The sequence below is a fragment of the Mytilus californianus genome, unplaced genomic scaffold (genome assembly GCF_021869535.1).
Source record: "Mytilus californianus isolate M0D057914Y unplaced genomic scaffold, xbMytCali1.0.p SCAF_4, whole genome shotgun sequence".
NCBI classification, from domain to species: Eukaryota; Metazoa; Mollusca; class Bivalvia; order Mytilida; family Mytilidae; genus Mytilus; species Mytilus californianus.
The window spans coordinates 122318948-122334500 of NW_026262690.1; the positions used below are offsets into that span (position 1 = coordinate 122318948).

General features: G+C 32.8%; 1 protein-coding gene across 1 annotated transcript in view; it reads left to right on the plus strand.

The window, feature by feature from the left end:
• Positions 1 to 15259, plus strand: part of LOC127739291 (exonuclease 1-like) — a 28376-nt gene extending 13117 nt beyond the window's left edge. The window contains exons 4-14 of the mRNA XM_052250959.1: positions 3169 to 3292; positions 3577 to 3714; positions 5610 to 5825; positions 6267 to 6457; positions 6580 to 6676; positions 8291 to 8468; positions 10062 to 10443; positions 11124 to 11781; positions 12220 to 12253; positions 13184 to 13304; positions 14320 to 15259. Of these exons, the coding sequence (XP_052106919.1) occupies positions 3169 to 3292; positions 3577 to 3714; positions 5610 to 5825; positions 6267 to 6457; positions 6580 to 6676; positions 8291 to 8468; positions 10062 to 10443; positions 11124 to 11781; positions 12220 to 12253; positions 13184 to 13304; positions 14320 to 14431 (2251 nt within the window). The 3' untranslated portion in view covers positions 14432 to 15259. The remainder of the gene's footprint in view (positions 1 to 3168; positions 3293 to 3576; positions 3715 to 5609; positions 5826 to 6266; positions 6458 to 6579; positions 6677 to 8290; positions 8469 to 10061; positions 10444 to 11123; positions 11782 to 12219; positions 12254 to 13183; positions 13305 to 14319) is intronic.
• The last annotated feature ends 294 nt before the right edge of the window (positions 15260 to 15553 follow it).

The window sequence follows — 15553 nt, forward strand, 5'->3', positions numbered from 1 at the left end:
GTACATTGGTGCTTCCATATGCATACATTTATATAGAAGTAAATATTTGTGGTATTTGATTCTACTGTCAACTGTCATCCACCCAAGTTCTTTAAATAAGGGGGCTGAGGGGGATAAAGGATCTGCATCTAGAATTAATCTTGCTGCCCTTTTTTTATCTCACCTTGACGGAGTCAAAAAGCGAGACATAGGTATGCTGTTTCCGGCGACGGCGTCAACAATGTATTAGTTTGTGATTAGGTCTAGTTCATGGTGAACCACTAGTGGTAGGTCAATGATATTTGGTATGCAGTTGTATTAGCATTGGCACATCTCATTACCATGGAGATTATTTGGCCCCGCCCCCTCAGTCAAGGTCTATTGACTTTGAAACTTTTCATAGTTTACATGTATTAGTTTGTGATTAGGTCAATTTATGGGGAACCACTAGTGGTAGGTCAATAATATTTGGTATGCAGTTGTATAAGCATTGGCATATCTCATTTCCATGGAGATTATTTGGCTCCGCCCCCTTAGTCATGGTCTATAGACTTTGAAAATTTTGCTTAGTTAACATGTATTAGTTTGTGATTAGATCAGTTTAAGATGAACTGCTAATGTAAAGACAATGATATTTGGTATGCAAATTTATTGGCATTTGCAAGTATTGTTTCCATGGAGATTATATAGCCCCACCCCTGATCATGGTTCCTTGACTTTTAAACTTTTACATAGTTTACAAGTTAATGTTTGTGTTGAGGTTCGTTTAAAGGGAACGACTTATAATAAGTCAATGGTATTTGGTATGCAGTTGTATTAGCATTGGCACATCTCATTCCATGGAGATTGATTAGCCATGTACCTTCAGTCATGGTTCATCGACTTTGAATATTTGCATAACTTACATGTTAAAGTATTGCAATTTTAATTTCAACATTTGCATTATCAAAATTACAAAAAAAGCGAGACATATCTCTGTGATAACAGTTTATGGAGTTTTAAAATTCCAAGATGAATATGTAGATAGAAATCCTAGATATATTTTTTTAAAGATTTTTTTTTATTAAAGGTGGATTATCAATAAAATTAAATTATATTTGCCAATTGAAACATTACTACCACCTCCAAAGGTTGTGTTTGATAATTTTATAAACATTTGAATTCTTGCCACCAGAAATATTTGACAAGATATGACAATACTTGTTTTAGAACTTTCCCTACAAAATTGTCTCCCTTACACAGAACTTCCTGTTAACACTTATGGCTTATAGGTTACAAGAGCGCAATTATTCGTAATGCATTTTCCATAGGGTACCAGTGGTGTTCCATATTTTTTTTCTCGAAGACTACACAAATTAGGGAAAAACGGGTAGCAGTTCCTGTTACTAGAAATGCCAGTGTTGCATTACAACTAAAAAAATATATATGGTCATGTGTCAAAAATTGACTTAAAATGCAGTTGAAAAAGATCGTCTATTTTTTCTTGCTTAATGAAAAAGGCATATTTTTAATGGCCCCCACGTGCAGAAATGGAAGATATTTTCTATACTTTGCAAAATGTGAATTTGATTTTCTGGATTTTTAAAAACTAATTGGATAAGCTTTCTATTAAAAGTAATTCCAATTCTGTATCATCCAATCAGAAGCCGTACAGGATTCTATTCTGAATACCATCTTGGGGTAAAATACTTGCCGGTAAAATGTAAACAAATAATTGCGCTCTTGTAACCTTATGGCTTCAGACCACAATTAATTCCCTTTGTTCGTGGTCTAGGAATATAGTTCCCAATTATTATATGGGGTATTTCTTCCTAAGTATTCTGACTACTGTTTTCTTTGAAATGTTTACTATATTAGTGGTCCTATCAGTTGCATATATATTGAAATAAGTAAAACATGTGGACAAAATTTATTGTTGAAAGTGAAAGTAGTGATTCAGCCAAAATGAAAGTAGGGTAGAAATTAGCCTTCGTCATTTATTCAAGATTCAAATCCTACCATTGGCATGTTAATATGGCTCTCAAAAGAAAAAGCACTGATGGATTGTCCTGGGACAAGCATATTTTATTCAAATAATAATGGTCTATAAGCAGGTAAATTTATTTCATGTTTGAAGCGGTGCAATTTTTTTAATTCAATTTGACTTTTACCAAAAAATGCATTGTAACCAATGGGAAGAATAATTGTGGTCTGAGGCCTTATGGATCATTAAATACCATTCCTTATCCAAGCCATCCTCTGTTTACATTAATTTTAAAACAATATTTAGTTAATATATATTGACAAGTGGATGACAAATATCGATATTTTATATATATTTACACGATTTTTTCATTTTGTTTAATTCTCTATTCGATTTTGAAACGAGCGATGAAAGGACAAGTAATCGTAAAATACGGGCTTGTTAAGAATCGCAGGACAACAGGAATGCTTTCCTTAAAGCCATACAGATTCAACAGTGCAGTTGTAAACGCAAAAAAATAATGAAATAATCCTGGGAACAGTATATATGTTCCTGAATAATCTTAGATGGTTCAAAAGATGGTCAAGACCACTTTGTCAGAGAAGGGTGTAAAACTTCCCATAAATAATTTAGGAATGATTTTTAGTACTATCCACCCCTTTCATGAAGCTTCTGCTTCTTTTTAAAGCGAAAAACTCCAGAGAGAAAAGTTTTTTTGACAGTAAAAGTATTGCAAATGGCGCCATTTTGTTCTTTTATTGAACTGGCCCCTCCGATATTTGACTTCGTTAGGTGAATAAACGATCTTTCAGACAAATGAACCAGTCGACCACGTGATCGGATTTGTACAGAATAATACCGGAAGTTTGAAAATTCAAAAACAATAGCGCTGACATTTGATTGGATAGCGCTGCGGTCTGCCCAATAGCACAGTGCTGAATACCGCAGCGCTAAAATGGCCTGGGGAGAACACTGGACTAGTGGTTAAAACATATTTGATTGTCCAGGAGATTTTGGGACAAGTCAGGCAAGGTGTTATCATAACCCTGCCAGGTATATATATATGCTAATGAAACAGCAATCAAACACACAAAAACAGGTATCTGGATATCTGCAGTTTACTCACATAAAGACAAAGATAAAAATTTCCTGAAAAGGATAAGTACAAAATAGTAGTTGAGATAAGATTAGAAATTATTGTTTGCTATGAAACTTGTGTATTTCAGAAAGAGAAATATGTATAAGAAAAAAGCAGCTCAGTTGTTAAGAGAAGGAAATCGAGCGGAAGCTAGAGAATGTTTACAGAGATGTATAGATATAAGTCCAGAAATGGCTCTCAGATTAATGGAGGTATACATATTGCCATTAAACCAGACTAGATTTTCACCTTTTGTTACCACAAACCATCTTTCTCAAAATCTTTTTTTCCTGGGTGGCCCTTGAAGAAAATCTGCTGGTCCTCACTATTATTTTTAATGCAAAATACCAAAATTATCTGGGTCTAGGAGTAGACAAGACCCTGCATTACACTTTGTAAGCAAGCCTAATATGTGCAAAATGTATTTCAGTCTTTAAGTTTGATTGGTAGAAAACATTATATTGTAAAATCTTGCTTATTGATGCTTGTATTATAGGTCTGCAGAGAAAGGGGAATAGATTGTATAGTGGCACCGTATGAGGCTGATGCTCAATTGGCATTCTTGAGTAAATCTGGTATTGCTCAAATTATTGTAACAGAGGACTCAGATTTATTACTATTTGGTTGTGAAAGAGTAAGTATATGTAGAGTTCTTTAGTATCTGATATTTGACAGTTGGTTCAGGGTCTGGCTGGATCTGCCATATGCTAGATAGTACTCTATATTAAACACATGGAAATACCTAACCATTTTCTTTGGGAAGTACATTTCTGATTTGTAAGAAATAACCATATATCATTTGCCTGTCGACCAATTTTTTGAATGACCACAAAGATTGAATTCAGTATAAAGTTATAGTGGCATAAGGGGCAGGATGCGTAAATACACAACCACTTCCAGTCAGAATTGGGACATTAAATCCCATGCCAAGCCAAGAGAGAGAGAGAGAGAGTTCTAGGCCCTCTACATGTTTAAGAACACTTTAATATTAATGTAATACATGACACAGGATATTAATTAAACAACACTGCTAATCAATATTCATATTTGAAGTTTTTTGAATTTTCAGTATTCGTAGTAACTGAGAAACTGAAGGAAGTCTAGCTGTTCTGTGTTTTGAAATTCTTTACTTGGTAAAAAAAAAAGTTTTGTTGTTGCCACTGTTACTTTTGTTGTAGGCAAAACAGTTATGAATGTTTTGTCCCAGGGAAAATAATTTATCAGATTCTTTTTTTGTCATAGGGATAGTGATCCAGCAGCGGCATTAGCTTACTTCTTAAAAGCTTTATATTTTAGAAGCTAGAAGACCTGGATGCTTCATACTTTGTATATAGATGCCTTATTATATGAAGTTTCCGTCTGTCATATGTCCATTGTCCTTGACCTCATTTTCATGGTTCAGTGACTACTTGAAAAAAAGTCAACATTTTTTGTAATGTTTATTTCTTTCTTATTATGAGTAATAGGATAACTATATTTAGTATGTGCGTACCTTGCAAGGTCCTCATGCCCATCAGACAATTTTCATTCGACCTCAACCTCATTTCATGGATCAGTGAACAAGGTTGAAGTTTTCGTGGTCAAGTCCATATATCAGATACTATAAGCAGTAGGTCTACTATATTTAGTATATGGAATGATTGTAAGGTGTACATGTCCAACTGGTAGGTGTCATCTGACCTTGACCTCATTTTCATGGTTCAGTGGTCAAAGTTAAGTTTTTGAGTTTTGGTCTGTTTTTCTAATACTATATGCAATAGGTCAACTATATTTGGTGTATGGAAATATTTTATGATGTACATGTCAGTCTCACAGGTTTTATTTGACCTTGACCTCATTTTCACTGTTCATTTCTCAGTGTTAAGTTTTTGTGTTTTGGTCTGTTTTTCTTCAACTATAAGCAATAGATCAACTATATTTGTTGTATGGAAGGATTGTAAGGTGTATATTTCTGTCTGGCAGGTATCATCTGACCTTGACCTCATTTTAATGGTTCATTGGTCAATGTTAAGTTTTCATGGTTAAGTTTGTTTCTTAGATACTATAAGCAATAGGTCAACTATATTTAATGCATACATTGATTGTAAGGTGTACATGTCTGTCTGGCATGGTGCATCTGACCTTGACCTCATTTTCATGGTTCATTGGTCAATGTTAAGTTTTCTTGGTTAAGACTGTTTCTTAGAAACTATAAGCAATAGGTCAACTATGTTTGGTTTATTGAATGATTGTAAGATGTACATGTATTTCTCGTTTGGTTTATCTGACCTTGACCTCATTTTTTTGGATCATGTTAAGTTTATGTGTTACTTGTAGTAAAGCTTTATATTTAGGACTATCAACATAAAATCAATAGTTAGTAAGGCGAGACATTTCAGCGTGTGCACTCTTGTTTTAAAATGAGCAGGGTTAATACATTTAGATTTTTTAATAATTACTATTAGAAGGACAACACTTTTATTTATTCTTGGCCTTAATCAAACCACTATTTGATAAGGGACTTACAAATCACTATATTTCTTTTTTTAGGTAATATTTAAAATGGACCATTTTGGTAATGGAGTAATGATAGAAAAAAGTAAACTGAACGAAGTGATGGAAATACAGAATGGTTTCTACACATTTGATAAGTTCCAGTACATGTGTATTTTATCTGGATGTGATTATCTCCCATCTTTGTCAGGCATTGGATTAGCTAAAGCTTGCAAAGTGTTCAAATTAGCCAGACAAGCAGACCTAAAAACAGTAAGTAGAGAATTACCTCCCTTGAAACAATCACTCAAAATGGTAAGTGGAGAATTTTCTCCCTTGTAACAATCAATTATCCTCTTTGTCATAATCAATTAAATTGCCATGAATGTAAGTGGAGAATTATCTCCCTTGTCACAATCAATTAGAATGCTTAGAATGGTTAGTGGAAAATTGTCTCCCTTGTCATAATCAGATAACATGCTTGGAATGGTAAGTGGAGAATTGTCTCCCTTGTCCTAATCGGATAACATGTTTGGATTGGTAAGTGGATAATTGTCTCCCTTGTCCTAATCAGATAACATGCTTTGAATGGTAAGTGGAGAATTGTCTCCCTTGTCCTAATCAGATAACATGCTTGGAATGGTAAGTGCAGAATTATTCAAGGGTAAAAATATTTGTTCATGTCTTTTCACTTATATTTCTTTCTATTTTTAGCTTTTGAAGAAGTTTCCCACCACTTATTTAAAGATGTCGTTGACAGTTACTGATGAATATATAGATGGTTTCATTAAGGCTTACAATACATTTCTGTACCAACTTGTTTTTGACCCTTTAAAGAAAAGACTGGTTCCCCTTCATGATTATGAGGATGGTATAGAGTCCAGTGATGTCCCCTATGCCGGACCGTATCCTTTATATGACAGGGGCTGAAACTGCTTTTTCATGTATAATAATGATATTGACATTTTTTTGGAAAACAGCATTCATTTTCAAGCTTTGATGACTTGGAGTCCTTAACATTTATCAGATATATACCACATGAGAAAGCTTTGCAGATTGCCTTGGGTAATATCAACATTTATACCATGGAGAAATTTGCTAATTTTAATCCTGATAACTTTGTGGTAGGGTTTGTTGTCTGCTACATTTTAAGGTTTATGTAACTTAACAGCTACATGTTTCGCTAAAAAAAATTACAATAAAAAATACTTGTGTGTCATAAACATATCAGAATTTTTGGTGAAAGAGTCACAGTATATCATTATAAGATGTACACATATATGAATAGATTATATAGTAATACATATAAAAAATAAGAAGATGTGGTATGATTGCCGATGGGACAACTCAACAAGAGACCAAATGACACAGAAATAAATAATTATAGGTCACCATACAGCCTTAGTCTGCTATAAAATGCCCCGAAATGACAAATGAATTTATTTACAAAATAATGAATGAAAAACAAATATGTTACACAGCAACAAACGACAACCACTGAATTACAGGCTCCTGACTTGGGACAGACACACACAGAATGTGGCGAGGTTAAACTTGTTTGAAGGCGCCAACCCTCCCCTAACCTAGGACAGTGGTATAACAGTACAGCATAAGTACAAACTATTAAAATCAGTTGAAAAAGGCTTAATTTGTCAGATGGATACAAATAAGAATACATCTAACAAAAAAACAGAGTGAACATGGATGGGTACTTAAACATCTACACAACAGAAAGGCATTAAGTACAGATCTGAGAGTACTCGCAGTTACTGACAGCTAGTTAAAAGCCAAAAACAACTAATGAAAAAAATCATGCATCTAAGACTAAAATATCAATCAGTACACATCCAACATCCAATGGATTTAGTGTAAAAACGCCATAAATGGTCAGAGAAAAACATGACCTTGTGCAATGCCAAGATACAGGTATCGACATTGTAGATCCATGAATGTGCATATGTATATAATAATAATATTTAGTTTGCTTTTAATTTACTGATGATGTAGTTCATAAGTGTTTCTCGTTTCTCATTTTTTATATAGATTAGATCGTCGGTTTTCCAGTTTGAATGGTTTAACACTAGTAATTTTTGGGGCCCTTTATAGCTTGCTGTTCGGTGTGAGCCAAGGCTCCATCTGAAGACCGTATTTTGACTATATTGGTTTACTTTTATAAATTTTGACTTGGATGGAGAGTTGTCTCATTGGCACTCATACCACATCTTCTTATATCTATTGAATTGGTAACCTTTTAGAATAAGTTTATTTAAAGAATCAATAAGTTTACAAGGATTGTGTTTAAATTTCTGGGCACGGTAAACAACATCTCCGTAAAAATGAGGATGTGCTATCCCGTTTGAAATAAGTTTTCTACAGGTACAACCAAACTTCATAACCAAATCTTTATATCTATGGAAGATTTAAGTAAAGGTTTTAAGTAATATTGCATTAATTTAACAATTAACAAATATCAAGAATTTCAAAACATTTTACCAGAATCATATTTGACTATATCAAAGAATACTTGTTATATACGGATTGCAGGGGCAAAAAGTATGAAGCAAAAACTGAAAGCATAAGAACCAAACAAATGTTATGTTGATTTTTTTTAAGGGTTTAATGTTTACTGTGATAGAATAGTTAGAAAATAGTCTTTCTACTGTTTTCTACAGTCACAAATACATCAAATATTTAGTTTAATATCAGTGTATAAGATTTTTTTTCTTACTATTTTGCAGCCAAGTAAAGCCAGTAAGAAGAAATCAAAAAGTTTACACATGCTGAGTATGTGGAACAAAAATTACAGGATCAGACCTAAAACTCACTTAACCGAGACACAGAATAGACCAAATCTGAAAGGAAAGGAAGTAGTCATCAAAACTAAGATACAGACGAGACAAGAAATTGTCAAACCTGGTAAATATGAATAGATATAAGAGGATGAGTTTCATTTTATTCTGCAATAAATGACTGTGACAGCAATCCAACTACACAACCAAACTATATATATATATACATCTAGAGGTCAATATTTGACTTTAAATGATAAAAAAGCATCTTCACAGGTTGTTCTGAGACACTACCTAAAATATTTGTAAGAGCTAGTAGCCTACAAATGTATATGTACAAACATAAATACCAGTCTAAAAACTATAAAACCATGTATTGCATAGCCTATTAAGTTAAGAGTTGTTATCATAAAAAAGCAGAAATTGGTGATGTAACTTTGAACTAGATATTGAACCAAGTTTGGTTGCTTAGATTATTTTTCTGAGCTTGCAGAATGCCAGTGTCTTATTGAGGCAACTCATTATTTGTGATGTCAAAGATTTCAAGTGCATTGTTTATAAATGACAAAGCAATAAACCAAAAAAGAAATATGACCAACAGCAATCAGCAATAAGTTAACTTTGGACAGACAGACACATATAGAATGTTGTGGTTAAACTTATTAGTGAGTGCTCATCTCTCCTTCTAATCTGGGACAGTTTTGTAAAATCACAACATAAAAACAAACTGTAAAAATTAGTTGGAAATGCCTTGGCTATTTTAAAAGAAGGCCAATAAGCACAAAATACAACATATATAAAAACAACAGACACAAAGTACCAAACTAAGAGTACTTGCTTATACGAGAAGCTAGTTCAAAGCTAATAACAACTTGTACCGTAAATTGGGAAAATTTGGCGTCAGGATATTTTGGCGGTTTTCTCTCGAAAGGCATGTGTTTTATTTTGGTGTGTGTAATTTTGGTGCTTCGTCCAATTGATATGTTTAATTTTGGAATAACAGTAGGGAGCAAGCTCATTCATATTTGCCTTTATTTACCGGTTTGTTGACAAAATATCATTGAACTTCTCAAACTTAATCCGCGACAAAGTTTACTTAATGAAAGAATCGGATACGGATGCGATTGCAAATAATTCAGGATATCGTGGTTCAAAGCTGAAAGAAATATGAAATAAAATCTTAAACATTAAAATAATTTTTTGAAAAGATTATTTATTTTTAACAATATCATATGAAATAAATTTCAATCATCTCTATTGCAGTACATGTTAATTTATTGACGATCAAGGATTTAAATTTTAATCCTTATGCCTCTGGCAGTACATGTTAATTAATTAAAGATAAAGGATTGAAAGAAGTTTTGATATTCTTATTAACAATAACGGCGTCTACTCAGCAATAGCCTGGCATATTTATGACATGTCTGAATAAAAATTCTTGTTGTGTTTTCTTAACAATTTCCCAAAAATAACAATTAAGTAAAAATTATATAGTGTTGTCAAATTATACCAGGTATTTATTTGCAAATTTGGCTACGCGATATTAGCATTTCAATTTTTACTGTTTGCTTTATTTTCGTGTGTTTATATTGGCACTTTCATTGGAGGCACCAAATAAACCAAAATAAAACTACAACCAAAATAACCCAATTTACGGTACATAAATCTTGTTCTCACTGATTATGCTTAATTTGGAGACTGTGTTTATTCATTTATTCAGCTGATGATAGCTTGGAAGTTAAAACAGACGGAGAGCTGACTGGTATGTACCAGAACTCACCAAAGAGGAAACTAAGGGAGATAAGTAGCAGTGATGATGAACCAAGCCCTTGTAAAAGACGACGACAAAACAGCAGTAGTGGAGAAGAACTTTCCCCTAAAAAGTGCCAAAAGTTTATGAAATCTCCACGTAAACCAGAATTTTTCAGTTCTTTAGTTGAAGCAGATGTTGATTCATCTATTTGTGACAATTCTATTGCTGAAGAGAAAAATGATAAAGAAAATGATATTACATCTCCACGAAGAAATAGATTTGCTTTAGTGAGTCCTTCAAAGAAAGCTAAATTCAACTTAAATGCGCCAAAGGAAGTTGTGAAAAGCAGGTATTATCATGATTAAAACATTTGTAATGTTTCTTACCAAATTGCCAAATATGGGTGTTTACCCCTGTCACACTTGTTCCTCAACAAGTAAAAGCAAAAAATGTAAAAAAAATCATCAACTTAAAACTAGATACATAAGTTACATCAAATGAATTTTGGATAACAGTGATTCATAACTATTAATGTGGATTCATTATTATTCAAGGGATACTAAATTTTTGTGGATTTCGTGGGTATAGGTGAACTGCAAATGCAAATGTTCATTGAATTACAATTTTTTATAGGCTTGTATGCAGACTTTGACAAAACCATGAATTCAAATATCCTAGAAAATGCAAGTTTTTCCTCAATCCACGAAAATTGGTAACCAGGAAAATAAAAGAATCCACAGTATTGCTTGATTTATTATAGGGATGATTGATTGATAGAGGTGTATGGCATGTATTTACAGACACAGGTTTTTTTCGGTCAAATATTGTAAAGTGGTAGTTTTTGTTGAGTTTAAATGTCACAATTATTAGGGCAAAATCTTGATATTGATGCCATGTTTTAGTTTGTCGTTTTTCTTGCAGCAGGATTTGCTTATACTTCTGGAGCCTGAGAATATTTTATTCTGGACTTTAAATTATGGCCTTATTTACTGATTTAGTGATTTATATTTTTTTGGGGTTATTTTTCAGGTTTTTTGCTTCATCTTCTTCACCATGCATCAAAACTGAACCAGTTGCTGGAGACATAAAAGTGGACCAGAAACTTGAAAAATCTGCCTCTGTTCAATCTGACAATGAAACAAAACAAGAAATTAAGAACATTGTACCTCAACATAAAAAAGACAATTCGAAACCTTCAAATAAATCGGCATTTAGTTGGAATAGGTTTAAGTCATCTTCTCAAAATAGTATAGAATCTAGTCCTCATTCTAGAAATCCATTTAAACGGGTTGTTTCGGAAAAACAAATAAGCTCTACACAAAAAAAGTCATGTCCGATACGCAAGTCATCATCACAGCCATCAATGTCACGATCTGATTCACAGAAAAGTTTAGATAATCTGAGTCAAGTCAGTTCCTATAGCAACTTATACAGCATTGATTCTGACTGTTTTTCAAAACCTGAGGATATGGATGACTTAAGTGATTGTGAGTCTAGCGTTCGGGATAGTGAGACAAATAACTCTAGTCAGAATATAAGTAGTCCAAATAGTATCCAGTCTTCAGGAAGACAGATAAATGAAGTAAATTCTAGTGAGAGTTTAATTAGTCAAGTCATTACAGAATGTCCTGAGGAAGAGGATGAGGATATTATTGTAGTGAAAACAGAACCAGGAACCAGTTCTCAGGTAAGTTATCAGTATATTTACAGATTTTATTTACTTGAATTTTGATGCAAAAAATCATTTGTTTTCAGACATAACATCCATCTTTTCATATAAACTTGTAAATTACCTGTTCAGTGCACGCGACCACTTACATTAAATGTTCACACAGCTGATTTTTGTATCTTGAAGGTTATTTCTGGCCATAGTCCCATTTTCACACTTTTTAGGCCTTCAGCAGCATGAGCAGAACATTTGATAAACATTATTTTTGGTTTACTGAAGCTTTGCCTTTACTTACATGTACAGTCGACTCCACTTAATTGCATACCACTTAATTGCATCATTCGGTTAATTGCATAATTTTCTCCTGCACAAAACCATTTCCCATGAGAGAATGCAAAAGAAGTGCTGTTACAAATTTATTAGATTTCATTCATTCAGTGTTTTATATGTTTACAGGAATCCAAAGTGAAAGTAAAGAATGTACAAAAAGGTTAGTACTTATTTTTAGGAACTGTTTCCATGGTGTTGTTGAGGAGAGTTGTTTCTCTGCCACCATGGTGGAGAGCAAGATGCACAGATTCCTTCATAACTGAATTATTAGACTTGCTTGTCCTTCATGATAGTCAAATAAGAAAATCAACTTGTTTTCCCTTCTAATATGGCTAAGGAAAATAACTCCAACCCAAATTGGAAACTATAAATACTTCAATGAGACAGCATCTCAAAAACACAAAAAAAAAATCCAAACTAAAGGTCATGAGATAAAATTTTAACCAAAAGTAAAGAAAAGTATGGCATTCAGTTACACAGCTGTTTGTGACATTTTTGCCACAGGACTTATTTAAAGAAAAAACCATCAGTCATTAATATATATAAGTCAGGATTATACTGTACTTGCCAAACAGTTTAGACTACAAATTTTAACAGAGTGTTTTCTGAGTCAATTCCAGTTTTTTCTGGGTTTTAGGGATATAAATTTCCTGCCCAGCTTCAGCAAGGTATAATAAAAATTTACACATGGGAATATTTTGGAACTGCAATACATTTACATTATTTACTTACTTTTTTCAAATATCTTTATGAATATAATTTATAGTTGCATGCAGTGTTAAAATTATCATTCTCATGACATAAACATAAAAATTCATCTTTGAAAAATCACAACTTCACTTTGCTCTTCATTGAACCATATCATTTTAACTCCTTGAAGAAATAGTAGAAAATCCTAAATATTGTAATTGCTAGAATCAAATTTGGTCTAGCAAACAATCTTATAGAAAAAAGAAAACAACTTTTTATGTAAGAACGTGAAAATCTACCTGAGATTTGACATAAATTTGTTTATGATCAAACTGATTTATATTTTGAGTTATCACAAGAGAAAATAATCTGTCCTATAATATGTATGATATAATTTTAGCTCCAACTATGTCTGGTTGTCATGTTTCTGGCTTATCAAGGGGAAAGAAGAAGACACCAGCTGTTGATATAAAACAACAAAGTTTAAAGGATATGTTCAGTAAATTCTCAAATAACAGAACGTAAGTAGAGATAACATAGGCAATAAATATATTTCATTTTGCATTGTTTTACTTTCATGTTTCTACCAACTGTTACAAAATTAAAGATTTGAAAGTGAATTACAATTGCAATTTTACATAATTTGCAAACATAGCAAATACTTCAAAATGCATAGTTTTATTTACAATGTATATAAAACTTTTAGAGACATTGCGCAAACAACATTGACAAACAGTAGTGATTTGATAAGATTAAGAAGTTACCAAGCAGCAATAAAAGAAAGTATTAGTTGTTGAAAAACTAGATAACAGTATGGCCAAATGAAAAAGACGTCCACAAAGCAGAAAACTAAAGATTGAGCAACGTGATTCCAACGAAAAACTTGGGCTAAACTCAGGTACTCTGGGAGGATCAGCAGTACTAGTGACACCTTTGTTAAAATACATTGAAGAGTCTGTCTTCAACATTCGACAAGTATATCCAATATTAATTCAAGCTCTTGATTGCCCCGTGTATAGAAAAGTTGTAGAAATTAAACAAACTATGAAAGTTCTGCAAGAGGGACGAAAGATACCAGAGGGACAGTCAAACTCATAGATCGAAAACAAACTGACAACGCCATGGCCAAAAATAAAAAGACAAACAGACAAATAATAGTACAGATGACACAACATAGAAAACTAAAGACTAAGCAACACGAACCCCACCAAAAACTGGGTGATCACCTTCCCCCCAAAAGATATGAAAAAAAAACAAAAAAACATAAGATATGCAATAACTAACCAGGTTCCTGACTTGGGACAGGCACAAGAACGTAGTCTGGATTTGTCATACTTGTTTTTTGTTGCTGTTTTAGCTGTTCTTTAAGATTTTTGACTCGCAAAAGTTAATCTGAAGACATCATTTGTCAAAATATGCATGTTCACATTCTGGTTTCAAAATTAGAACAATTTAATATTATTATGTTACACCTGTATGATGTCAGATAGTTTTATAAGAACAAGTTTTCATGCAGCTATTTTTTTGTCATTCCAGTGAAAAGCCAAAGTTGAAGCATGAAAAGAGTGAAGACCTGAATGCTACTCCTACCACAGACAATAGTGTTTTATCTTTGAAAGGTGGCATACAACGTTGTTTACTGCCATGAACACACATGGACAGTTATAAATATATCTCTTAGAGAACTTAGCTGCAATGAGTTTGATCTCTGAATAGAGCAGTACACCACCTATACATCCAGTTTTGCATCTGAATGTTGTAGTACAACACTTCATCTAAGAGAAAAACACTACAACTGAGAGTACATTGCTTCAAGTTAAAAGGAAAACACTTGAAATAAGAGTAATGTTTTAGCATTGAAAGGTTTTCTATAGTGCTGTCAACCAATATTATATTTTAAACAGCACCGAAAGTGATGTATCTTTCAAATATGATGTACATTTTATGTCAACAATGATAAGCTAAATCTTGGACTAGAACAACACTCTATACTGCCATGAATGATGTTAACATATTATCTTGAGGGTAGTGAAACAACTAAAACTTAAGAGCAAAATTTCATGGTTCATAATATATGGAAATATGAAAGTCTGATTGGGGCATGGTGTCATATGAACACATATTCTTGAGCACATAATTTTTTGTTAACGTCAAACAAGTGAGGGTATATTTCACAACTTCTAGATTGTGACTTGACACAAAACCTATATCAGAACTATTTTGAAATGTCAGCAAATGGCCAGTTTTCTCTTGATGCAATGTTTTTATGAAAATTAGATCCTTTGTGATCTGATATTGAACATTTATCAATAAATTGAAGATTATAGTGCTTATAATTATTTGAAAGTAATGAAATCTGTTTTATAACCACATTATACAGTGTTCTATATTTTACTGTTTTACATGATTTCGTTTTCTTTTATTTGTATGGTTGTTAAACATTTTATATAAAAATAAATCAAGATTTTATTATTGAAACATTTTTTATTTCTGCCACAATCAAAACTTTGTAAAACTTGATTCATGAATACACATAGATATAAAAATAAGGAGATGTCGTATGATTGTTAATGAGAAAACTACTCACCAAAGACCAATTGATGTGGATGTTAGCAACTATAATTTAACATTTATTATACCCCACGCAACGAGTTGCAGAGGGTATAATGTTTTTGACCTGTCCGTCTGTCCGTCCGTCTGTCTGTCCATCCATCAGTCAGTCAGTCAGTCAGTCTCTCAGTCCTGTTTCTTGTCATCGCAACTCCTCTCA